This window comes from Lampetra fluviatilis, chromosome 11 (assembly GCF_964198595.1).
Source record: "Lampetra fluviatilis chromosome 11, kcLamFluv1.1, whole genome shotgun sequence".
Taxonomy (NCBI): domain Eukaryota; kingdom Metazoa; phylum Chordata; class Hyperoartia; order Petromyzontiformes; family Petromyzontidae; genus Lampetra; species Lampetra fluviatilis.
This window is the reverse complement of record NC_136285.1, coordinates 14,281,845-14,309,110: the sequence shown is the minus strand read 5'-3', so window position 1 is coordinate 14,309,110 and position 27,266 is coordinate 14,281,845. Positions and strand designations below refer to the sequence as shown.

General features: G+C 47.5%; 1 protein-coding gene across 6 annotated transcripts in view; it reads right to left on the bottom strand.

The window, feature by feature from the left end:
• The window catches only part of LOC144934860 (membrane-associated guanylate kinase, WW and PDZ domain-containing protein 2-like), a 69,873-nt gene extending 43,466 nt beyond the window's left edge, over positions 1–26,407 (bottom strand). For all 6 annotated transcript variants that reach the window (XM_078861097.1, XM_078861098.1, XM_078861100.1 and 3 more), the window contains exons 1-4: positions 25,580–26,407; positions 19,982–20,181; positions 19,266–19,410; positions 2,573–2,689 (exon numbers count right to left, since the gene is read on the bottom strand). In XM_078861097.1, coding sequence (XP_078717223.1) covers positions 2,573–2,689; positions 19,266–19,410; positions 19,982–20,158 — 439 coding nt within the window. In that variant the 5' untranslated portion in view covers positions 20,159–20,181; positions 25,580–26,407. The remainder of the gene's footprint in view (positions 1–2,572; positions 2,690–19,265; positions 19,411–19,981; positions 20,182–25,579) is intronic.
• Between the last annotated feature and the right edge of the window lie 859 nt (positions 26,408–27,266).

The window sequence follows — 27,266 nt, the reverse complement described above, 5'->3', positions numbered from 1 at the left end:
AGATGTGCTGGAAGAGATTGGCAACAGACGGGAGTTATTGAGAATGTCTGATGAGAAGGAAGGTGGTGTTCATGGGAGATACCCCAAGAGACCCAACAGCTGGAGATTTGACAAAGATGATTACGCAAGGGAGAATGTAAGAAGGGAAGAGGCGACGGAGGAAGGAAACGGATCACCCGGTGGGACAGGGTGAGACAGATGGCGGGACAGGGTGAGGGAGTTGGTGGGACAGGGTGAGAGAGTTGGTGGGACAGGGTGAGAGGGTTGGTGGGACAGGGTGAGAGGGTTGGTGGGACAGGGTGAGAGAGTTCGTGGGACAGGGTGAGAGGGTTGGTGGGACAGGGTGAGAGAGTTGGTGGGACAGGGAGAGAGAGTTGGTGGGACAGGGTGAGAGAGTTGGTGGGACAGGGTGAGAGGGTTGGTGGGACAGGGAGAGAGAGTTGGTGGGACAGGGTGAGAGAGTTCGTGGGACAGGGTGAGAGGGTTGGTGGGACAGGGTGAGAGAGTTGATGGGACAGGGTGAGAGAGTTGGTGGGACAGGGAGAGAGAGTTGGTGGGACAGGGTGAGAGAGTTCGTGGGACAGGGTGAGAGGGTTGGTGGGACAGGGTGAGAGAGTTGATGGGACAGGGTGAGAGAGTTGGTGGGACAGGGTGAGAGAGTTCGTGGGACAGGGTGAGAGGGTTGGTGGGACAGGGTGAGAGAGTTGGTGGGACAGGGTGAGAGAGTTGATGGGACAGGGTGAGAGGGTTGGTGGGACAGGGTGAGGGAGTTGGTGGGACAGGGTGAGGGAGTTGATGGGACAGGGTGAGAGGGTTGGTGGGACAGGGTGAGAGGGTTGGTGGGACAGGGTGAGACAGTTGGTGGGACAGGGTGAGGGAGTTGGTGGGACAGGGTGAGAGAGTTGATGGGACAGGGTGAGAGAGTTGATGGGACAGGGTGAGAGGGTTGGTGGGACAGGGTGAGAGGGTTGGTGGGACAGGGTGAGGGAGTTAGTGGGACAGGGTGAAAGGGTTGGTGGGACAGGGTGAAAGGGTTGGTGGGACAGGGTGAGAGAGTTGGTGGGACAGGGTGAAAGGGTTGGTGGGACAGGGTGAGAGAGTTGGTGGGACAGGGTGAAAGGGTTGGTGGGACAGGGTGAAAGGGTTGGTGGGACAGGGTGAGAGAGTTGGTGGGACAGGGTGAAAGGGTTGGTGGGACAGGGTGAGAGGGTTGATGGGACAGGGTGAGAGAGTTGGTGGGACATGGTGAGAGGGTTGATGGGACAGGGAGAGAGGGTTGATGGGACAGGGTGAGAGGGTTGGTGGGACAGGGTGAGAGAGTTGGTGGGACAGGGAGAGAGAGTTGGTGGGACAGGGTGAGAGAGTTCGTGGGACAGGGTGAGAGGGTTGGTGGGACAGGGTGAGAGAGTTGGTGGGACAGGGTGAGAGAGTTGATGGGACAGGGTGAGAGAGTTGATGGGACAGGGTGAGAGGGTTGGTGGGACAGGGTGAGGGAGTTGGTGGGACAGGGTGAGGGAGTTGATGGGACAGGGTGAGAGGGTTGGTGGGACAGGGTGAGAGGGTTGGTGGGACAGGGTGAGACAGTTGGTGGGACAGGGTGAGGGAGTTGGTGGGACAGGGTGAGAGAGTTGATGGGACAGGGTGAGAGAGTTGATGGGACAGGGTGAGAGGGTTGGTGGGACAGGGTGAGAGGGTTGGTGGGACAGGGTGAGGGAGTTGGTGGGACAGGGTGAAAGGGTTGGTGAGACAGGGTGAAAGGGTTGGTGGGACAGGGTGAGAGAGTTGGTGGGACAGGGTGAAAGGGTTGGTGGGACAGGGTGAGAGAGTTGGTGGGACAGGGTGAAAGGGTTGGTGAGACAGGGTGAAAGGGTTGGTGGGACAGGGTGAGAGAGTTGGTGGGACAGGGTGAAAGGGTTGGTGGGACAGGGTAAGAGAGTTGGTGGGATTTTCCATAAAAGACTCTGAGAATCGCAAACTATGGAAAGCATCGGTCATGGTCATCAACCGTCAGTTATGAGGATGGCAGCAGAAGGATAGACGGAAACAAAATTCAACACATTCGTCAATAACACTGTGGCGTTATAAGAAAATAGAAAAAATAGGCGACGTTCAAGGTAACAGTCATTCTCCATAGCACGTAACTGAGAGGCTTAAAATATAGAGTTCATAGGAGTTGGAGACTGCACTTATCACCATTCTATTATTATCTCTTTTTAAATAGGCATATGAATAGTTACCTAATAGTAGCCATTGAGAAAGAGTCAAACCCTTAAAAAAAGTATGAAGTATTTCTAATTAAACTCATTTATGTTAAATGTAATATTCTAAAACGCAACTGGCACCAGACAGATAAGATATGACATTGGCTCAGTGTATGTATGGATGTATGTGGAACTTCTTTTGTATAGTACATACGTAGCCAACCGTGCTAACCGAAGGTGCGAAGGGAAGAACACCAAACTAAACACACAAAGAGCAGTTCTAAAGAAATTAGTTTTCAATCTGGAGTGGCAGTAGCTGGCGAAGTGGATAAAGGCAGGCAACCGGGAGGGAGCGTGGGGCCGGCACTCACAGGGCACGGTGCGCAGGTAGAGGTTGTCACGGATCGTCTGCTGCAGCTCGTGGTCCACGGAGCCCTTCTGGAAGCGCTGGTTGAGGTAGAGCCGCAGGTCCTTGGTGAGAGCTCCGCCTGGAGAACGGCGGCGGTGGGTATGGGGAGGGGGCAGAGGCATCGCGACATCATCGTGGGCGCGTGGGTAACGCGGCGGGGTCACGCACACGCAGGGGGCACGAAAGGTTTTTTTTTTTGCAATAGCAGGCCGAGGCTTTGTCTCCTGAACTGTGTGACCCAAGTTTGTAGCGCTCTTCGTGAGAAAGCAAGACGATAGAGTGGATGTCAGCAAAGCCCTTGCAGATGTGGCACACGCACGCACACCTACATCCATCGATTTGGCCAAATATCTCAATGTAGGACTCCTCCTGAAAACAAGTCTCAAGAGTGATTGAATCTTCACGAGGCAAAAAATAGGCATTATGATTATGAAAACATGCTTTAAAAAAACACTACAGCAGTCATATAAACCACAATTGTACGGCCTAGATGTGTTGCCACTAGGTAAGAGCTGCATGTTGGCTTATTAATGTACAACCTTCTTGTCAATCCACTGCTGGATGAGGGCCTCCCCATGCTGTGGGGTCCGTTGAGGTTGTTTGACCATACCTCACCACGCTGGCCAGTGCGGGTCGGTGGAGTCAGGGAGCACGACACAACCGTGGATTTCCCTGTGCCGCCTTCTGTTGCCCACAACGTGGCGCTGCAGCCTATAACACCTGTTACGCACGCCGGTCGCCTGCCAAAAACGCTATCCAGGCTCAACCTTTGACTTGTATCTTCTTTAATTCACCGTTTACCTGATTGGAACATTATCCGGTTACCTGATCAATGGCTGCGGTGGCACTAAGTGATAAATTAACTTCCACCAGAGGGTGCTGCACCGACGTAGGGGCTTCAGACGCTTCCAAGAGGCATATGCGAGGGACTTAGGAGGCTGTGCGAGCGTGAAACGGATTAGTGTCCATTAAGCCCACTGAAGGTGACTGCATGGATACATGAATGACTGAGTGAATTAATTGGTGTGTATTTCCCATGCTCCCCAGATTAATGTGCCTATATATATGCGCGGTCCTTTCCGTCAATCCAATGTTGGAACAGAGCCCTCGACATGCAGTGTGGGCCTTGGGGGGGTATTACTTGACCACAAGTTCCCATATAGGCCGGTGGAGGTTGGTGCAGGTGGTGAACATAGACGTAGGGTACAACAGTGGATTTATTTTTTGGATTTTGACAATTTTTTTTTGCCACATTGCATCTCTACTCCGAAATAAAACCCACTGCGTATACACTTTTGATTGTTTTGTGTAACTTACATTTTATTGATGTAATGTTAATGTTCACGCGTGAAGCGCTCTGTGACAATTTCATTGTGAAGGGCGCTAGAATAAATAAAGTACGATTCATTGATTGGTAAAAACAGCTTGTTTTTAAACATTAATGTCATCACATTAAACATGCCTACATTACTCTATTGAAACAAACCCAATGACAATAAATATAAAGTGGATTTATATCCCTGAATTAAGCATGGTTTCTTTGTAAACTAAACAATTTTTTTTTATTTTACCAGGTAAGACCCACTTGAGCTCTATAGCTCTTTTTAAGATGCGACCTGGCCACAAATGACAGCTCAACGAAGTGGCTTATCATGTGGATATTTATAGCAGCCACGTACTCGAACCGCATGTTTCTCAATATAGAAAAAACATGCAAACTCAAAATATACAGGCATCAAGGTCAGGATCCAACCCACGACCTCCTGTATGCCACGCAAGGTAGTTAACATATCGCCACTTCGGTGACCTTTGGAAGAAGGCTTCATGAATATAACAGAGGTCCAATGTGTGTTTTTACTATTGCTAATACATACTGTGGAAGACTTTGACTTTGTCACTGATGAGAATTCTAAAGATGTTCGAGAAGGACTTGGAAGCTGAACTGTTTCACAGAAACAGTCATGTCTATGCTTAAAAGGAGACAAATCTAAAAACCTGAATGTTTGAATTTGGGCCTCAAATATTTAATTTATGGAGGTTGAGTGTTTTCACTCATAAGGCAACATTAGCCAAAGGTTCTAAATTCTACAAGCTAAACACACATATACGACCCCCATTGCATGTATGTTGAATGTCTTTCGCACTGAACGTAGCCAACCGTGCTATCAGTGACCCACTGTCATTAATCTCCAGTTGAGTACGCCAGCAGATAGAAGTGGACCAAGTCTGCGAGGGTTATTAGTTCCCTAATGACTGATGGGGAAACCGTCATCCAGCAGTGGATTAACAGAGGCTGTGAATTTTTGAGATTTTTTTTTGTATTCAGTGATCAATGAGTTGACATTTGAAGATGCACAGTGCTCTCCCTCACCCACACAAAGTCGTGCACTCTGCTGCGTTGTTTATTTCGGTGTCCGGCAACAATTCACTCACGAGTGGTTTCCTGCTTTAAGCAGAGTGGGGCGGGATTCGTCTCTCGTTTACAGCCCCCGGAGCCAGACGTGGAAATCCCTCATTGCAATGGCACATTCGATCCAAAGGGTAACCGCTGTTCACTTCATCCAAAGTGGTACTCATTTTACTGACCTCGGAGAGATGAATGGCCAAGTTCAAGCCTGGCCAGGATTCAGGATTTTGAACTCGCAGCTCACAGGTTAGTGAACCGCTCACCACCGATGTTAGCAACAGCCAGTATCCAAACTCAGGATGCCGGGTCCACAAGACAGTGCGCTAAGTGCTATGCTATCACACCACCCATAATTATGTGGTTGACCACAACTTACAAGTAAAAATGTTTCTATCATTAATGATGCTTCAAACGCATTCAGCTCGGGGACACACGGCCTGAGTTCACATCAGGAACACAAGGGCTGCTTGTTATTATGTCCCGAGTCTTCCCGCAATTCAAACAGAATGTGGAGAGGACACCAGATACTAGATTTGAAGTTTTCGTGACTGCAAGGATCCATACTCTTTGGGTCTTTTGGTAAAGTCACCTACGTGACTTTACCGAAAGAACCAAAAAGGACACCAGATATTGTCCGAGGCGAGGCTCCTCCACGCGATCGCCCGCGCCACAAAATCCCACGGCCGCTGCTCACTAATTCCGTAACGACCCCGCAAGCGCTGCTAATAACAGGCGGATAAACGACCCCCCAGGGATGACGGAACGCACCCGCACGCTCGCTCGCTTTGCTCCCCGACAGATGTTATTGCTGTTGCCACCACCGCTGCTGCTGCGGTATGGTTAAGCCGTCTTACGTTTTTGCACGAAGAAACAGGGGTAAGCGGAGGCAACGGCGTGCGGGTTGAGCCAGATCGACTCGGAAGCATGTCAAAAACATCCAGCCCAGCCCCACTCGCTCGCTCGCTCACATCCAGGAAGTCCAGCATCCAGGAAATTGAAGCTAAAAACCAAACAAATACGGTATATTTTTAAAACATTGTTTTAAATAGTTCGCTCAACAACTGGCTGTGTTAAGAATGCTTGACTCGCATTCAGAAGGGGTGCGGGTTTAGATCCTGGGCAGGAGGGATTTTCTTTGACCTGCGTCTCCTCTGGTGTGGGTAATAAGACTGCCACTGCACTGTATGAAGTCAAGCGTGGTTGTTTTACTGACCCACTGCCATACGAATGTGCAATTTCCCCAACAGGCACATGACTGGAATTGGGGACGATTATTTCCACATACTTGTTTGAGCTAAAAACACTTTCCATCTTTGTTTCCTCATGGCAGAGTTTCCCAAACGACACTGCTTGTCACTACCACTGTACGGCTTTCCACGTCTACCACATTTTAAAAACAATTGAAAAAAAATAATTCTACACGTGCCTGATAATTGGTAAACACGTCTCATGTCAACCAGTGAGTGTTGATTAAAATTAAAATCGATAACTCGTGTACATGCGCACGTGTGTGTCCCACGGGACTAAGATGCTGCCGATTCAGGTGACTTCATGCTGATTCTTATTTAGATAGAGATCGTGTGCATGTACACATGTACACGTGCACTGCACACGATGAACGGAACGCTGATTCAAATGAATATAAAGACATTTTGTGTGTGTATGTACGTATGGGACCTACATGTTGTCGAGGGCACCGATTCAAATTAGCTTCACCGGAATCTGAATATCTACTTCGCTTCAGATGCATTTTCCAATCATCAGGCAAGTGTAGTGCATGGCAACTTGATTTTTATTTAAATGTCGGTAAAACTGCCAAAAAAAGAAAATGCGTATCGTGGTCGATCACAAGAACTGGAATTTTGCAAAACTCTACCGGAGCAAATTTCCCAGCGGAGCACGAGGCAGAGCGGAACGTTTTGGCAAGTTAGCGGCACGCAGTGCCCCTCGAGTGCCGTACAGTTCACTCAGCCGCGGCTTCGAGGGCGGCCGCTTGAGCCGGCGAGGGCCCTCGACGCAGCGCCGAGGGCCCGCCGGACGGACGGACACACCTGCTTGCGGTGGAAAGATCACGGCCGATGACGATTGTGACTTTCAAACGTAAATCGTGCAGCCCGAATTTGGAGCTGCAGTGGGGGATGGGTTCACTCTGGCCCTGCCTGGTGCCAGGGCCCACCCAGCCCGGTCGTCGGCGATTGTGGAAGTGAGCACCATGTATTAATCATGCCATCGGTGCGTGGCACGCACGGTTGCTCCCACACGTTCTCAACGTGTGTCGTCAAAGGCCTCGGAGCTGCGGTATCACAACCCCAAAACCATTTCTGCCATTCCTTATCTTATTTGCGCAGCGGTCTGACATTGTGGAACAAACCACCCCCTCCTACCCCCAATCGGTCTCCCACGTGTTCTTGGGCTGCCGAGCGGTCACGGGAGGATAGAGCGAGGTGTCCGAGGCTTCAGACACATGGCCGCGCGGATGACGGATTAATGCGGAAATCTCTTTGTGTCGCCGCGATCTTCAAGAGAACCGTTGCAAACTCTTGACCCTGTAAATCTCATTAGGTCTCGGCCCCAGTGCAGATACTGAGGGAGGACAAGACCTCGGCCTTTGGGGGCCACTCATGGCCGCACACAGAGCCCAGCGGTACCAAGTGATGTGCACCACTGCTGAATGTCTTGCACTTTATTGACCAACACGTGAGATTTTATGTACTATCGTGAGAGTAAGGTTCATCAATAATTGATGAATCCATACATCTTTACATGGCCAATCATTCCTGCACATGCATTCAGCTTTCAGGGCAAAAAATTCTCATGTAATTGGACCAGCGATTTTGTTTGCGTCTTCGTTATGCGACTCAGAGATTGTTTAAGTGATTGCGCGCGGTCGTATATATAATAATTACGTACAACACAGGGAGACAGAAGAAAGCTGCTTTAGATGTCGGCGCAGGTTCAGTCCCTTCTCTAGAGCCACGGAAGTGGGCTAAGCTGCCCGTGAAACCTGGCGAGGGCACGTGCCTCTCTCGTTTTACAAACAAACGTGTAGTTACGTAACCTCTAAGTCCGGGGTTGCCCGAGCTCTCGTATATAAAACCTTGCTTCATTGTAATCACGGCAACAGCAACAACCGTAATCGATAAAAACGTTAAGTTAATTCTAACACTTGCTGTATAACTATGAGAAAGTGATTACGCATTATACTGCAGTAGGGTGATGTCATGCAAGGCATGATGGGGGGACCGATTTTATAGTCATAATCGTGCCTTTTGCTGTCTAAAAATCACATTTTGTGTGTGTCATTACTCTGCCGTGGTGTATTGTATAGCACACCGGACTTCCAATCCAGATTTTGCCGGTTCGATCTCCCAACACGGCAGTTGAAACAATGGACAAGTTTCTGAAATCCCCCCCCCCGCCTCTCTCCACCCAGCCATAAAATGGTAAACCACAGTTAGTCAATCGGCAGGTCGCATGTCGTGGGGTGAAGTGTGGGTATTTTCACCTTTTCCAAAATGTCAGGCCAGTGTGGAAAAGTAGGCCAAATACCCTCTGAGGGGCTCTCTCGAACTTGTACCCATTGCAGGCCCTTCTGTCAGGAGCAAGCAATTGCTGAGCTGCACCTTTGGCTTTGTCTCACTCTGACAAAACGACAGCCGCAACGGAACTCTCGTGCCTGCTCTCAGTGCAGAGCGCTGGGGATGAGGATGGGTCACGAACCGGCTTAGAGGTGCACCGGAGCAGCACAGCAAGTGAGACGGGACAAAAATGCGACCAGGACCAATGACTCCAACAAAACGGCCGCGGCAAACAGCAAACCAACGGGCGATGGTGGAAACGACGCTCACTTCACGCGGGGTCCACGGAGAAGGAACATTCGCAAACACGAGAGGCGATCGCTGTCTGGGGGTCGCAGGGACCGGGCCTGGGTCACCCGGCCTGTCGCCCACTCGCGCCTCTCCTCAGCGGTGGCGAGTTCACCCTGGGAAATCCGCACCGCCTGGAAACGTGGGCTGGTGTACATGGTCGGGTGCGTGTGTGTGGTCGACTCTGCAAACATTGACTAACCTTTACGTTTTGGGGGTATTTTTGGAGCGCAAACTGGGCAGTTGGTCTCACAATGCGATGCACTGGTGCGTTACAATGTTCAGCGCTGAAAGTTTTTTTTCGTTTTTAACGACCGTGCCGCCTCTTTAGAAGGAAAGAGGCATTCCAAGGTGCCAAGGTTTATTATTTGTCATCATCAAACTTGTAATTATAATGCAGATAAATTAGTGACTAACACCGTTTGAGACGAGGCTCAAAAGAAAGGTGTCTCTGGTGTGGACCAATCAGTTTAAAAGACAATGCATATATTATCAGAGTATGTTTTTTTTTGCATTTTGACCACAAGTATTGTGGTTAATGCAGACATGATTCCTTGTAAAAGGTTTCAGTTTGGTGTTTTAACAACTTAACACAACTGTTTTGTTGCCTGATAAAAGGGGAAAAAACCTCTTCTCAAATGAGTGACTTTTGGCCAAAACAATTATGATCACCTTCCGCAAATATAAACCGAAGAGAATTCGATTTCATTTCCCATTCCAACAAGCATAACACAGTACACAGTGTCTGCGTTACAACTCTCAGCAGAGTGGCAGAAATCCCACATACCTATGGCACAGGATAATGTGTGTATCAGATAACAATTATGAATATTGCATTGGCAGACTCAACCACTTACAGCACTGTGATGAAATACGTCTGATCAGTGCACGTGTAACGCGAGGAAGTGTGCCTTTAGGCACCCAACGCAATACCCCAGGTTTGAACCCAGGTCCTCGGTGGTGATGGCTGTGCCTGGACACTGGCAATGAGATCACTCACTATTCGACCATCCTCAGGAATTAATCTTAATTAATATGTAGTTTCTTTCAAATACTTTCCAGTTGCATTATCAGCATAATGTCACAACACAAATAAATATCCATTTGGAACTCTCACAGAAAGCTTGCTTTCTTGTTGTGCTTTGCTTTTTTGAAATTTTTGTCATTTTGGTGACAGATGTCATCTCATACAAATGAGACTATCCTGGTGCCTTGAGTTCTCACCTGGTTAAACAAAACAAACTGGAAACTTTTCGGAAAGTTGACACCACTGAACTACACCTGAAGTCTCTTCACACTTAGGAGCACAAACTGTATGTGTCCTGCTATGAATGGTCATCGCGTGCCAATCAAATCAACGCTTTTAATTCTCAAGAGCCGGTGAAATTAAGCAACAAACAAAATGTCTTGCGTGTAATTTATTGCTGGGTTGAGTCCATCAACTCGTCACACTCGACAAGCCGGTTTAATCACGGGTGGCTCAAATCCAGATTTTAACTCAGGACCTGTCTTCTAAGCCACCCCGCCACCTCTGTTGATGAATCATTTCTGAGATTCCATTCTCAGGTTGTAGCACCCAACCAGCTTGGCATTGGGATGCCTGTCGGATGCTTGTCTGGCATTAAAAAAAAACACAAGTGTGCTTTTGTGCCAACCCAAGGTAAAAATTAACAAGTTCCAATCGGTGCTTTTCAGTTACTCACCGTGAGTGTGTGCGCACACATGTCTGCTCATTTGCTCAGGGCTGCTGCCTTATCAGGCAGCCATGTGTGACTAACTTGTTGTTCCAACATTCCTGATGATGTAACAGCTCTTGTAAGAATGTGCCCGGGTTAAATATTACTTTGATGTAGCCAAACAAACACGGGGCCGGGTTAATTTTCGGGAAAGCCCAGTTCGGTTGTGTGCCTAATTGCAGCTCTGCTGTAAGCCTAGCTCATGAGTTAACCGTGTGCAAAGATAGCCCACAAATTATTAATCAATTAACTCAATACATGTGATATGCATAACGGATGTTATAGGCTGGTGCAGGTGTCGTAAGAGCGTCGTTGTTATGGGAAGCAAAAAGCAGTGCAGCAAAATTCACTGCTGTATTTTGGGAGGTCAATTTCCCGAACCTCAAGTGACTAAGGGTAACCGTGTCTTTTGGCGTGGGAGACAGAGGTGAGGCGGCTGTTCATACACCTCCGATTAGCGTGGTTGGTTACGTATGGTGCGATAGAAGTTCAACATACATACATACATAGTATTGAAATGAACGGTGGCGGCGTTCAGCTTTTACAAGCGACGAAAGGTTACGTGAAGTCGTTGTCTGCAGTGACGCACTGCGGACGAGCTGCCAAACGTCGCATTAAACGCAGGCACATCGATGTTCCCCAGCCGGTGGCGACGGGCGACACGTGATGATGGCTGCCAGGGTGGCAGCGTCGCACGTAGCCCTTTTGGGGGGGAGCAGCATTTTTCGGAACGCCGTGTGCAGAGAGGCAGGCGGAGGGACATTGCTCAGGCCACCGCAAGGGCAATTCCTGAAATGATTCGACGATGCCGCGCGCTGAGAGTGACGTCTGTGAGCAGAAGACAAAGAGTCCAAACTGGTAGGGCCACGTTCCCGAGCCACTTGGCACTTTAATAGCTTCTGCTGGTTCACTTTGGTACGTGGAAGTGGTTTAAATTATGCGAGTGAGGGCAACTTGATTTTAATCACCGGAACTTTCCAGAACAGCTAACTGCTGCCTAACGTGCAATGTATTGTTTGTGGAAGAATGTTAGATGCGATGTGAAAGGTTCACAGGGCAGTTCCACAGATTCCACAACACAGAGCTCAGGTGTGTAGCTGTAAGGTAAGCACAGCGTGCTGGCTTGTAGCTGCACATGTACAGCCATTTTATCAATCCACTGCTGGATGAGGGCCTCACAACACTATGTGGGGTTTTCTGACCATACTTCACCGTGCCAGTCAGTGCGATTTTTGTAAAGGTGACAAACGTTTTAAGAAAGCTATTCAAGACGCTACAGTAATTTTACTGGAGCAGTTACACCTCATGACGGAGGCTTGTTGCTTCCAAAACGTCGTGATTTAATTAAGTTATTTTCATTTATTATTATTTTATTATTATTATTTTACCTACGTGACTTTACCGAAATAACCTAAGAATATGAATCCTTGCAGTCACGAAAGCTTCAAATCTAGAAGTGACAAACGTTATTCAAATACCACGTTTTTACAACGTCGTGCGTCAAACACAGAGGATTCTGCTGCAGACGGAAGCTGGCAATGGTCTGGATAAGCGTGTGGCCCAAGTCGCTCGGATCGGGGCAGGGGCGGGGTGGTGGCCTGAGCGGACGCCCAAGCCCTCGATAAATTTGAGTGCGACGACGGTGGCGGCGGCGAGAGAGGGATGCCCCGTGAGCTCGGCGACGGAGCGAGACGTGTTTTTCACCGAGCGGCACGGGGACATGGCGACGTTGGGATGAGTAATGGCCGAGGAAACGCGACGCGGAACGCTCCATCTCCGCTCCGAGCCGTCAGAAAAAAACGCTGCCCCCCCCCTCCCGTCTCTATGTCTCTCTCTCTCAACAACGGTTCGTCTAAAAATAATCAGGCGGCTCTTTATTTTTGTAAAAATTCTTCCTCGCTAGGCGTGGGGAAAGCGGGGACTTCTCTACGGCTAAACAACGCCGCTTTTCTTGTCCGCGATCTGAATTCCAAACATGTTTCTTTAGTAACATACACAAGCCCCTTTTGGTGGTGGCGCGGAGCCTTAAGACGATGTCCCGACATATTTGTCTTTCAGACGCTCGCTGCCAGGGCCTCGTCTTGTTGCTCCTTTTCCACCGGATGTTCCTCCCTCGTCGCGGCCACCGCACAGCCCCGATCCGCTGCGTCCGGGCACGCCGACGCCTCGTCGTCCTCTTTTATGCGGGAGGACCTCGCTTCTCGCCGTTTCGTGGCTCCTCCTCGGGATCACGGCTTGGCCCCTTCGCTTGACCGCGTGCCTCTCCGCGTGCCACACGCCCGCGAGCGAGCTCGTCTGAATAATTTAAGGGGCGCGCGTGAGACGATTGCGTTTATGTTTTATTCACGCAAACGTCACGACGACGAGTGGCTGTGATCCTGTTCCTCTCGACCGGCCCCACTCCTATTGTTTAATCTGTCACTCTAAACGCAACGCATAAAATTCGCTGCAGAGAACGGTTCCCTCTCTGTCATTAATATTTTAAGAGGTCTTCAGGTATGTGCTGGTGAACTGGACACTCGTGTACAGTGATACCATACCCTGCGGAGATTTAACATATTGTCATGATTCAGGGTCTAGATTATAATCAAGGATCGTTTATATATTGTCTCTCTTTGCAAGAGTTTATTTCATTTCCCATTTTCCTTGAGTCTCATGCTACAGCTGTGTTGATTCCGCGAGACTAAATATAACCTCAGCATATAATCTTCACGTAATTTGCTTACATTATAACTAATGATTGTCAAAACCTGATGCGTGGACTGAGAGCGTTAGGATCGATATTTAAATTAACCGAGTAGGACACCTTCTGCTTCTGTTTGTGCTCAACAGTCGCTTTCTAAGGAATCAATATTAATCCATGAATCATTACACGCCTGCCAAAAGCTGTTCTCGTTTAATACAGCAACCCTCAGCAACAGCGACCACGTGACAACATGAAAACCGCGCAGTTTTCCAATAATTAATTACACGGGTCTCAGCTGCACCTGATGCCGAAAAGCAAGCCAACGTGTAAGCTTATGCTACCAGGTGCAAACCCTTTCGGGCCAAAATAAGACATTTTGAAATACTGGCATGCCTACATTGCTGCACACCCCGGAGAAAACATAAAAAAACAACCGCCAAACTTGAGAATGACAAATTCGATTGGCGCTACCACACCGCACACACCTGCTTCCTGCAGCCCGCCCGCCAGCCCGCCAGCTCGACCGCATAGTTTTATCGTCAAAAATTATTTCACGGGCGGCGTGGTTTCCAGCGTGGGCAGCCAGGAGTCGCATGCTCAACGTCACGGCGGGGCCCCGGGCAGAGGGGCCGCGGTGCGCAAACAATGCATTCACACGGGTTGCGCCGGATCGGACACACGCGTCAATCGGCACCGAGACAGCTGCACCCGGCATCTTGGCGGCGGGGTTAAGCCGCCCCATTTCCCTGGGGCCCACGACGTTACTCGCGTGAAAGCCGGCAGCGCGAGCTTCCGTCAAGTTACGCAAGAGCCTCTTACATCTCACCGACGACCGTTCGCCCGCCTGCCCGCTCGCGATCTCGGCTGCATGAGCGACACTTTCTGGCGTTTTCTCGGCGGTGATAGATTTTACGGTGCGGCGCGACCGCTCATTCCGGCAGTAGCTCGTTGCCGGCCCGGCATCCCACTGCACGCGAACGCATGGGTGATCAGCCACACGAATTGTCGTTACCCCCCCCCCAACCCCTTGAGATGCGTGGCCATTAAAAGGCTGCCCCCCCCTCCTTTCCCACATTGAATGGTTCGCATAAATTAGAGCGTGGGAAAAGTTTGCTGTGTGACGACACCCCTTTTAAGACAGGTCCGTGGATTTGATTTATTTTTTTGCTTCATGCAGAGGCTAGAGGCGTGGGTCGCCCGTGTTTGCTCCGGAGGGGAGGGGAGCGCATTGTCAAACATAACAATCACCCTTGCTGCCCCAATTAATGGAATGAAAGAGCGAAAGTTGACAAAGCTCATGAAAAAATATTTCTGGAGGTTGCGCCGTCTGACTTCGAGCTCCGAATTAAGTACAGTATTATAAATAACGACGATGATGATAATGATGACGATAGTGGCGATAGTGGTAATGTAAGTGGTAATAGTCATTTTCGTGAACAGTGACGAGTGTGATGATTGTTGTGATAGTAATGGTAGTTTTGATGATGGAACATTTTTTGTTAAATATATCCTTGACCATCATATCTCAAGGAAAACAAGCTACAATATGATAGCAGAATGCTCACAATGGCAGATTAGTTGAGAATAGAATATGATGAAACCAGCACACGATGACTGACTCTTGGCAATGAGTCAGCTTGCCAGACTACACGTGAAGGAATTTAACACAAAAACTGCCAGACAGCTGTTGGGAAAACTGCACAAGGTGGCTTGATCATTAGCTAAAAACCGGCCCACCTGACCACGAACCTCTCCATGCCATTCACAGACTCACACAGACATCCGTAGACTCGCACAGAGACCAGCAGACTAACACAGACATCCATAGACTCGCACAGAGACTCGCAGACTCACACAGACATTCGTAGACTCGCACAGAGACCAGAAGACTCACACAGATATTCATAGGCTCGCATAGAAACCCGCAGACTCACACAGACATCCGTAGACTAGCACCAAGATTGGGCCTCCAATCACTACGATGTAATAAAGAGGGTTCGATCATATAAATGGAAGTTGTCTGACTTTCCCTGGCTGCAAGATTGCCAGGAAACGGCAGTAGAGAGAAGGATTCTTAAAACTACCTTTGTGGAACTTGGTTGTGACCACGTCATGTGGTTGGGTTTTATCCTGGTAAACTTATTTTTCCACAGGTCAAACATGAATCAATATTGAATTGAACAAATATTAGAATATAATACACTCCTGAAAAAGTCTGCAGAGTGAGCGAGGCTATCCTAGGTAAATAAAGGATGATATTACTATACTTGTAATGTTTCCCTATGAATAAAAACGTATCCTACTCGCAATGAGGTTAAGAATGCATTCCTCCTGAATATATTCCTTAATACATTTAGCATGGACTCAATAGATGTTCATTAAAAATTCAGACACCCCTGACGGTATGCCATTCAATTATAGACAGTAATAATCATGACACCACGCTGTAAAAATAGTGCATACCTTTACAGCACATGACGCCATTGGTAGACGCTAAGAGAAAGAAATACCGTATGGGAGATCGGGAAGTCGCTCAACTCACACCAGGACAATTTGATCGGAACAAGTCGAGTAAATTACTTTTTCTCCGGAATATGTTCCGCGTGCCAAACCCGCTGATTTTGCTACAAGAGGGATCATTTGAAAACTCTTGGAAAGAGCTGTCAAAATTTTGGGTGGCTTGTTTGAGTTTGATTAAATATCAAGGTCACATCAAGCGACCTTTTGTGTGTAAGAGGCGTTTTCTTGTTGTGTTGATTTCGCATGGAACAACCTAACCTGTCCTTATTTTTAGCTGTGTGTTTTGCGGAGACACTGGACCATAGCTCTGCCATGCAGCGGTCGAAGCTGAATTCACGAGTCAGTTTACTACCTGGCGCAGATCTTGACGGAGCGTTCTCCCATCCTCTCTGTCAGGTTACATCTCTCTCTGTCTCTCAACTCCCCTCCACGTGGTCTCCGCTCCAGCGACCTGGGCTTACCGTTACAACCACCCAGTCAACCGCCCCTAAACTCTGTTGGTCATGTGGGTGGTTTTACCATAATGGTAAGGGGGGTCCCAGAACCGGTTGAGGCAAAACTCACGAGCAATGTTAACCATGGCTGGAAATCAAACTCAGGTCACTGGGTTCATATCGCAGTACAATAACCACTGGGCAACCACTCCAACCAAAAATAATAATGCTAATGGTGTGCCCAGGAACGCTTCAAAGAGTCTGAAGACACAGTTACAGGAGGGTCCTGCATTGGGACATTCGGCCAATTCCATTAATGAGTGTTTTGACTTGTGGAAGAAAACTGAAGCAACTGGATAAATCCTACCGAGGTAACACTCAACACTTCCATCTCGTGGTCACACCTCGGGCCCCCGTGCCTCCAACACTTGGCAAGCTATAATGGTCACCCATCCAAGTACTAGCCAGGCTTAACGCCGCTTTGCGTCTGAGAATTGACGAAATCGAGTGCATTTATGGTGATTTTGCCACAGGATTGTAAAATAAAATAAAATAAACCAAATGTGTTAGTGACCAACGTATTAAAATCAGAATCTGTTTTTAGACTGGAAGAATCCGATGAGCCATGAAGCTCTTTTTCACACATGTCCAGTCGACATCGTAATGAACGTAATCAGCCGTCAGCTAGGTGATAACCACCCCCCACTCCCACTCGCGCAGATAAGAGCCTACAGGGGGGAGGGGCGGGACAATAACGGTGATCTTGGTATTTAGCTCAAAATTACAGCCAAAGAGCTTAACTGGTAGTGCCGGTACATCCTGAGCTTGTGTGTCTGCAGCTGTGGCGCTGAGAGCGCCAGGCTAAACGTAAACACACCTCTGGGTTGTCACGCCCAGGTTCAAAAAGTAGAAACATGTCAGATGCTTACAACTGGGAAATCACTGCGCAATAATGGACGTGAAATGATTCATCGATTAACATTGATTTGTAAACTCTTGATACACAGGCATCTATCTAACTGTGCATGAAAAACTGATTAATGACTAATTGTCATTTGCAAATGATGAGTAATTTTAGGCGAATGGAACGAATTAGAGAGTATAAATATGACCAAAAAAACGACGAATTATAAAGACGCAGCATTACAAATGACAAAATAAAAGTATTATTGATTGGAATTGTGACCTCGAATAGTGATCCAAACGTTGTAACAACTGAACGAGTCTCAGGAGTGGAGAATCTCCACATGGCTGGGCAACAATATTATGCTTAGGAATAACAAATATTGACAATGGAAATTAATTTAAAAAGTATTATACTCATGTTATTGTATAGGTTATCCATGTGATTTGACAACTAAATCAGAGGTTGCAATCGTTAGATGCCTAGGCAACAACATTAAGAGTTAGCGAGACAATAATGGTGAGTTACGTGTAACTCCAAAACTGTTTGTTTTAAGAATAAACCCTTTCGCGTTAGGTAGCGAATAAATACATTAATCAAATAATTTGACAAAAAAGCATCTTGAAGTGTTCATTAAATGACAAAAAACTTACCTCTCTTACGTCTATGACTCCACATCTGCCGGAACATGATTGCCAGCTGAAGGATTAATCAGTGGCTACAACTAGCGGCTCGCAGCAGCAAACCTTTCTAAATTTTCACGGCAAAGTCCAGCGACACAGCCACACAGTGACAACAACAACACCCGACCCAAATACGGAATCACGATATTTATTTATACTGGGGGAATCCGATGAGCTATGAAGCTCTTTTTCCACAGATGTCCAGTAGGTCACAGATGTTCAGTAGGATGTCCAATACATCCCGCCAACTCCCAACGCAGGGAAGGAAGGGGGAGGCAAACACACGTGCGATGGCCACACCGCGTTGTTTTATACAAAGACGTGGCGTCGCCTCCCGCACGTGAGATCAAGTCGCAACTCGCAGAGCCGCGTCACGCTGGCGGGCAGCACTCATTAATGCAGCGAGTGGCGACGGTCGCATTAATTGGATTTTCGTGGGTGGGTCACGCGAGTCTGTGTGTGTCCACTTAGTCGCCCGCACAAAGTCGTTCAGTCGAGCGGGCGAGCATGCGTGGCTTTAAACGTTGTGGTTGTCGTTGTTGAAGAAAGACTCGGCCCCGAGTGTTAGATATGAATGGGGCAGTGAGGAAATAGTGTATGCTCACTCCACCACAAACAGCTGTCTCTGCACTGCCGAAGCTGCTGATAACAGGCAAGTGCAAACAGTGATCTGAAATCCCATGGCACCTATTACCAGTGATATAATGATTAACCCCCTCCACTGATTCTATGAATTGCTATGATTTGTCATGAATAAATTCTTTATAGCCATTGTGATGCATGTAGACTCTGTAGTGGCTGTACAGTTTCCAAGAAACATAGACATAACAATTGATTCTTTCACGAAGTTAGAGTCATATATCTTGTAAGTAATAATCAATTATTATTTTTATATATTTTTCCACAATTTTATCCAAAGCATCAGATATAATTGATGAATCATAACATCCTTCAAAGAGTATACAACACAATTCACCACCATCCAAGACATTCTCAACTGTCTCATCTCTGCTTCCATTGTTCCACTTTGGATTATTTCATAACTGCACTGCCCTCACATCTCTGATTTTCTGCGATGTTCTCATGAATTCCAGTTGTGCTCTTGTCGTGTTCTTTAACAAACAAGCTGCTGCTTCAATAATAACACAAGGACACGTGGTGACTATCTGTGTCACGTACCAGGCTTGTAGCGCATTGCACTATGATCCCAGTGACCTGATTTAGATTTTCAGTAATGGCCAACATCAACGGCGAGTGATATGCAAACTGGTTATGGACTTCCCTCTCTTTATCCGGCAACCAGCACTGACCAGCGTGAAGTGCGGTCAACCAACCTCCGCGACCAAAACACAACATGAAGAGCCCTTGATCCAGCAGTGGATTGATAAAGGGCTGTAAGTGAAAAGTGAGAGTTGTTACCGGGTTTGAGCAGCTTGAGCTGCACGGGACTGGGGCTGGCGGCGATGAGAGCGGTGACGTCGCGTGACGTGAGCCCAGCGACGGGCGCTCCATTTACCTCCAGCAGCAGGTCACCGGCCTGCAGCTTTCCGGCCAGAACTCGCACCTGGGGTGAACGCAAAGCAGGAACTTCAGCCGCCAAATATGAACAAGTCTCTGGTCAAATGAGTGTCAGGACAGTGCTCATGTAGTAGGCATGCGATGAACAGGCCTGTCACATACTCTTAGGTTTTTTTGGTAAAGTCACGTAGGTAAAAAATAATAATAAAATAAAATAATAATAAATGAAAATAACTCAATTAAATCACGACGTTTCGGAGGCAACACAAGTCTCCGTCTTCAGGTGGGACCGTCACAGCTAGATTTACTGTATCAAGTGAAGAGAAATCCGAGAGACTTGTAGGTGTTTGAGCTTGTGCTGTAAAGCCCTATGGTGGCCGTGTCGCGTTTTGCTTAACATTTTGCTCCACGTGCTTGGGGGCTTCTTCGGGAAGTGAATTCAGTTTCGTAAACAACTAAACTCAGATCCTGAAAAATTACCCAGGCATGTGAAACATTCAGTTCCTGCAGTTCCCAACACGTGGAGCGAATTGTTACAGATCCAAACAAAAAAAGTGCGACACTATCCGCGCACCCACGAGCGTTAGGCTCAGGGCCCCCTCGGCAGGCAGCCTCACCTGCTGCTCGTCCACCGCTGTGGCCAGGTACGGGAACTGCGCCACCTCGGCACCGCCGAGCAGGGATAGGGCCGGCACAAGCCTCGCGCCACTTGGAGTGGCGGTGACACTCAGCACGGCCTCGCGCAGCCGCCCGCTCCAGTGATTCCTCTTCCTCAGCGCCTTGGACATTCTCATGGGGTGGCCGGGCCCACGTTGGCCTGCGCACGGCGGACAACACGGGGCGGATGAGTCACCGACGAACACAAGACGGTTGTTGTAGGTTGCTCGCGGCCAGCATAATATGGTGTGTGCAAAATCCAACGTCGTAACGTGTTATGCTCCGTCTTCACAAATCTGCACTCATAAGCAACATAAAGTTTGGTCAAATAACCCTCACGACCTACATAAAATGGAGAGGGCCCCATCCAGCAGTGGACTGGCAAAAGGGCTGTACATGTGCTGCCCTCCCACATATATCTTACGTGGTGCCGCTGAAACTCCGTCTCCCCTCTTATCTCGCTCTACTCCCATATGCGTACACTGTGATACCACAACCAAGAATTTCTGGCGAAACTCCCAGTCTGCCTCTTGTCAATCATAGTAATACGCAAATAAAGGTGTATTCGATAGTAAAAAGCAGAACACATGGTCCCAGCATGCTTTGCATGTCTAGAAGAAAGTGCCTATTCTTGCGCATGTTCTGCACACAGCCTGTGTTTGCCACCAGTTCAACAGTTCAGGCTCAAGACCTTCCTTTCCTCCACCTTTGACTTCTTATCCTACTACAATGTGTGCTCCCACTCAGCTCAACATCCTGAGGGGTGACCCAATTTAGATGCTATGTAAATCCCATTTGTATTGTATCCCAACATACAGGGAGGGAGCAGCTATCCCCAACTTTTTGACGGGGTGGGGGACACACCATATGCAGTTCCAGAAATTACTAGCCTAGTACGGATTATCATAACTATGATTTGCTTTCGGAACTTTATCATTGTGCCCATAACCATGTCTACACAAGTATGCTGGTTTCAACACTCAGTGCGAGTGCTCGCAATTAAAAGGGCAAATCCTTTGCACAGGTTTCCCTGCACAGCTGAGAAAACGGCCCTATCCTCGAATTGGGTGTGGACGGCCTATCCCCTGCATTCTCGCTGGTGGGTCATCATCACGGCAGTAATTAATCCAACGATGATGTCAGCATGACTATTCAACATAAAAACGCATTGAGACGAAAAAAAGCTCCAGCAGTATTAGTAAAACATTATTTATAACATATATTTGAACCTGCCGAGCGGAATTGTACATCTGACATCATCAATAGCAAGTGATATCAGAACCAGTTTTGGGCTCCCCACCCCCTTCTACAACCCACACTGATCAGCGTGATGAAGTAATGCATGGTCAAACAACACCCATCACAAACATGGCATACAACAGGCCTTCATCCAGCAGTGGAGATGGGGACTCTCATGTGAAAAGTTCAGTCTGGATAATTTCCTCTCCTGCACTGCCTGTGAATGAGATTGAATCCATTCCACGGTCTTCATTTACACATCCAAAGCCCTCTTTCCAACCATCCCACCTGTCTCTCACCTCCCTCCCCCTAACTTCTCAATAAACATATCCTCCTCATTCACGTTATCTCGCGATTTGCATGTCTTCCTTTGTGTGCAACGCTGCGAACGCTATTGTATCTTTAGAACTGATTTTTAATGTTTAGTTTCTTGTCCTTCCCCGCACCCGATTAGCACGGTTGGCTTCATACGATGCGAAAGTTCAACATACATCGTGTTACTCAGAACTCTAAAGTGCCCACACCATATTTAACAATACACACAAATAAATGAGTGGCGCAAGGCTTCTAAAACTTATCAAGATGCTGATGTCACTGCTTACAAGCTATGCAATTATCTCCCATTGTCTTTGGAGTGTAATTACAAGGGGCCGTCCATAAATGACGTCACACACCTAGGGGGGGAAGGGGGTGTCAGACATTTGTGACGATGTGTGACGAGAGGGGGAGGGGGGGTTTGAGAAATGTGATGTCACATCAAAATGCGCAACTTTAAATAAATATAAACAAGAGATTTGTTATAACAACACTAATTTTGATTAATTTTCATTATTAACTATTTGATTATTTAAATGTACTAAGGTCACCTTTTATTTATTCCATGAAGGAGAATTTTGCTTCTCCATGGGAGAATGGAGAAGCATACATTTTGTAATTTTTTTTAAATAATTGTTATTAAACATTTTGATTCTAATGATTCTACTAGGGCTTTTCATTCTGTGGAGAATGAATGTGATTGTTATAAATGTACTCTCCCATTTTGCTTCGTTCTACTACAAAGTTTCAAGTATTTGTTATAGTTATAATTACTTTTAATATTTTATAATTATAAGATAATTTCAATATAATATTCTGAACATCTGCAGTTTTAGTTAGACGTTGAATATTTCCAAGTGAATTTTATGCTAAATTTCAGCTTTCCAATGCCTCCTTTGTAATACGTGTTTTCTCCTACAACATCGGAGTGCAGCGCCACATTAAATTCGCACTACAATGACAATAGTTTAAAGTGATTTGAAGCATGTTTTTTTTTCAAAATGTAACAACGGTTTGGGGGGGGGGCAGAGCTTTGTGACGTCATATTTGAGGGGGGGTCTGACTTTTCGTGACGCCGTGTGACGAGGGGGGGTCAAAAATCGGCCAAAATCGCGTGACGTCATTTATGGACGACCCCATCTTCCACTTGAGTAGATTTTTAACTGCTCACAAAATACTTGTGACAAACACACACACACACCTCTCGCTCGCAGTGCCGAGTCACTGCGATTGATAAAATAATTAGCTGGGTGAACGATTAACCAATCAACCAACGAGACCACCCTGTTTGTCATCAGCTGAGTGATTCATGCGCTCCCAATTTTGGACACAAATTACGAGGCCACCTTTTAGCTGTCATAATCATCAAACCCACTCGGCGTGCGTGCGTGCATTACGAATCCACGCCAGCAATATTCCACCAATACAGTAACACTGTGGCAATAAGAATGATCAATGGAACAGCGTTGGTGGTCACTGCAAGTTGTTGTTGTTGGAACAAGTAAACAAATGGAATATTGGCAATGTGACAGCTTTATTTATGGGGTATTTTTGACCGATGCATAAGTGCCATTTGTCAGACCAGAAGGTGAGCAAGCCACCACAATGCATCAGCAGCGCACTTTGCGGTGGGGAAAATCCCAACCCACACTGTGGTGTAATGACGTCCTCAACTTACTCACAAGTTCATGTTTTGTTTTCAACATTTCAAACGACGACGGGAAAACAAGCAAACTAATGTCGAACGCTTGTGTTGTCAAAGAAAACTGCTTCGGTGTAGGCGTGCAAAGCACAAATGCGTTAACAACATAAGCGTGTACTATTGGCCATTTTGGGAAATTGTCGACAATGTAGCAAACTAGTAATCTATATTTTTCTTCCCCTTTCGCGGAGGGCCACAGCTTGAAATGTTCGCCTACTGTGTCTGTTTTGTGGCGGTGTTAACGGAGGGGGCAGTCTTAAGTCGGTGTTGATGATGGCACGATGTGTCTGTGTGTTGTGCCACCCATCCATAGCAATCAGACAATCACTGGGATGGCCATTAACCTGAAACTCATGAATGTAGATCACAGAAAACGCGTGCACATGTTCCAATGATACGTGTACCCCTGAAGCAAAGTACTTCGCAATAAAATTGTACAACATTTTAGTGAGCTGTCTTGGTAGATTGCGAATACAGCGCTTTAATAACACGTCAGATGGGTCTGTTTAGGCACCACATTTAATTTACACATCATTTACGTCCATCGGGCCTATGGGCCTCGTAAATCAAATTCATAACGTGGCCACACGCTGCTGATGAGACTCGTAAAAGCGAAACCGGTGCAGCATTTCCAGGCTTAAACAGACGCTGCTAGAAGTCTCATAGGCTGATGGACTTAAGGACTTTGGTGATGAAACAGACCCGTGCCTTTTTTTTTATAACTTATTATTCTCCACATACACTGGTAATCACGACGAGGTATTTACAACACTGCCCAAGCATAAACCCAACCACAGGGAGACCTTCAGGTACAGAAAGGTCACATAGGTGATCGGACTGGTAAAACCACGCATATATAAACCAAACGGAATCATTCAAAACATGACATGGTACTTTGAGCCACAAACAAATTTTAATATCAAGCACCCTCACGGGTCACCCTTAAAGCACAACACTCGTCTCAGTAGGCGAGGAGTGAGAATGGTGTTGAAGTTGAGGCGGACAAGGAGCCATGGAGACCCCATGTCGAGTAGCCACGAGTCCCTATCGAGGTTGTTCAATTATTGATGGGAGACACGGTGGCACACGACGTACGCTGCCCCCCACCTCCCAATATCACTCATCAATCAATATGCCTCACATCAATATCCCTCATCCACATCAATATCCCTCATCCACATCAATAGCCCTCACCTATCAATATGCCTCACCCACATCAATGTCCCTCATCCACATCAATATCCCTCACCCATCAATATCCTCACCCATCAATATTCGTCACCCACCTCAATAGCCCTCACCCATCAATATCACTCACCCATCAATATCCCTCACCCACATCAATATCCCTCACCCATAAATATCCGTCACCTATCAATATCCGTCACCTATCAATATGCTTCACATCAATATCACTCGCCCACATCAATATCCCTCGCCCATCAATATCACTCGCCCACATCAATATCCCTCGCCCATCAATATCCCTCACCCATCAATATCCCTCGCCCATCAATATCCCTCACCCATCAATATCCCTCACCCATCAATATCCCTCACCCATCAATATCACTCACCCATCTAATATCCCTCGCCCATCAATATCCCTCACCCATCAATATCCCTCACCCATCAATATCACTCACCCATCAATATCCCTCACCCATCAATATCCCTCGCCCATCAATATCCCTCGCCCATCAATATCCCTCGCCCATCAATATCCCTCGCCCATCAATATCACTCACCCATCAATATCACTCACCCATCAATATCCCTCACCCATCAATATCACTCACCCATCAATATCACTCACCCATCAATATCCCTCACCCATCAATATCACTCACCCATCAATATCACTCACCCATCAATATCACTCACCCATCAATATCCCTCGCCCATCAATATCACTCACCCATCAATATCACTCACCCATCAATATCCCTCACCCATCAATATCACTCACCCATCAATATCCCTCACCCATCAATATCACTCACCCATCAATATCACTCACCCATCAATATCCCTCACCCATCAATATCCCTCACCCACATCAATATCCCTCGCCCATCAATATCCCTCACCCACATCAATATCCCTCACCCACATCAATATCCCTCACCCATCAATATCCCTCACCCACATCAATATCCCTCACCCATCAATATCCCTCACCCACATCAATATCCCTCACCATTTCAACACCCCTCCCGCATGGATCTCAACATCATTCGTGGACAAAAGTCAAGGAGAAAGGTGAGTGCATCAAAAAACTGAATGGTGGCACCTCGCTCACCTGCAGATGACTGTGGTGGAGGTCTCCCTCAAGCCCGGCCTCACCCGGTCCCAATGTCAGCCTGACACGAAGCCCCCAACTGCGTCGGCAAGCAGTGGGGCCAGGGGGGTTCGCGGGTCCACAACGTCCGGTAGGAGGAGGCGACGGAGGTTTACGCAGAGGGGACCCGCGGCTGGGTTCTCATCGAGGCGAGGAGATCCCCATGCGGGCTTGGTGATGATGTCCAAGGGGGTATCTGGCTCCCATCGTCCTCAATTCTTCAGGCAAGGGTGGCCCTCCTTCGTGGTATCCAGCACAAATAATCCGGCAGTATAGTCCGAGAAAGGGAGCGATGGAGGGACTTAATTGTTCAATGAACGACTGAAGGGACCCTTCTTGACTGCGGCCAGCTTCGCAAGTCTTCACCGAATCGAGGCGATTGTTTACGTTTTCGAGAGCTTCCTTTAAAACAGAGACTTGTGGTCTCGATGGTTACAAGACATCACGAATACAAAGCTCATACGTCCATCTGCCTGACTACAGTACTGTAGTTTGGTTTGCATCACTGAAGTTGTCGCGCACACGCTACTCAAAACTCGGCGCCTGAATCAAACCCAAATTAACTTTGTAGCAGCGCTCCCGGTTCCAAAGTTGCAGTCTTCTCGCCGTACACTGTATGCACGTATCAATAATGTGCGATTCGCAATGACTGCGTACTCTAACGTGTACGTACACACGTACTTACGCAGTGGCTAAGCTATATGGCGTGGTAGTGGTGGTGGTGGTGACCCAACCACTCTGACCCGCAGTGCTAATGCCGTATCCGCCCGCACGCCGAGACGCAATGGCTTCGACCCTCCTCCTCTTCTCAGTTTCTTGTTCCTCCCTCCTGAATCTCTCACCACCACCACCACCCCCTTGTCCCGTCTCCCAGCGCCGTCCCGCCAGCAAGGACCCCACGTGCGTGCCACTGGCGCCCCCTCTAGGGCCCAACACGCTGAGCCACGGTTGTTGATGATGGAGTTGGGGTGGTTGGTTGGCTGTGCGAAAGGGCTCTTAGGAGGCCACCTGGCGGATGGACAGAGATTTCAGTTTCATTTATTTGGTATAGCCCTGTGAGCCATTCGGCTCTTGAATCGGGTGCAACCGCAACAAACAAAAAACCTGAACAACAAAAGTGACTATGCGCAAACAGAAAAATCCAGGAAAAAACTGCAAAGTCTTCCAGAAAAAAAGCACCGTACAACAACGCTCTGTGCAAAAATCCCAGTGGGATGCAAGTCAAACAACAACAAGACAACTTAGATTAAAGCCATCAGTCTAACTCCGCACTACAACACACAAACATGGCCATACCAAAAAACTTTTCGAAATCACCAAAATAACGCCATAAGCAATGCAACAGTGATCATAGAGCAGAAGCAGCAGTCGGCCAAGGGTGATCGTCATCGACTCATCGTTGTTTAATATTGTTCATCAAGTTCATTCGGCTGGTGATTCGTGAACCAGCACGACCAGGCTGTTGTAGAAACCAAAAATGTGGCAACTGCCTGATGATGTTGCTGGTTGCAATGAGCTGCGAAACGTCGAATGACGACCCAATTATATTCTTGGTTCTTTCGGTAAAGTCACATAGAAGGGAAACAATAAAATAATACAAATATAAAACAGTTGAAACGTCGTGAGAATGTTATTGTTTCATATTTTT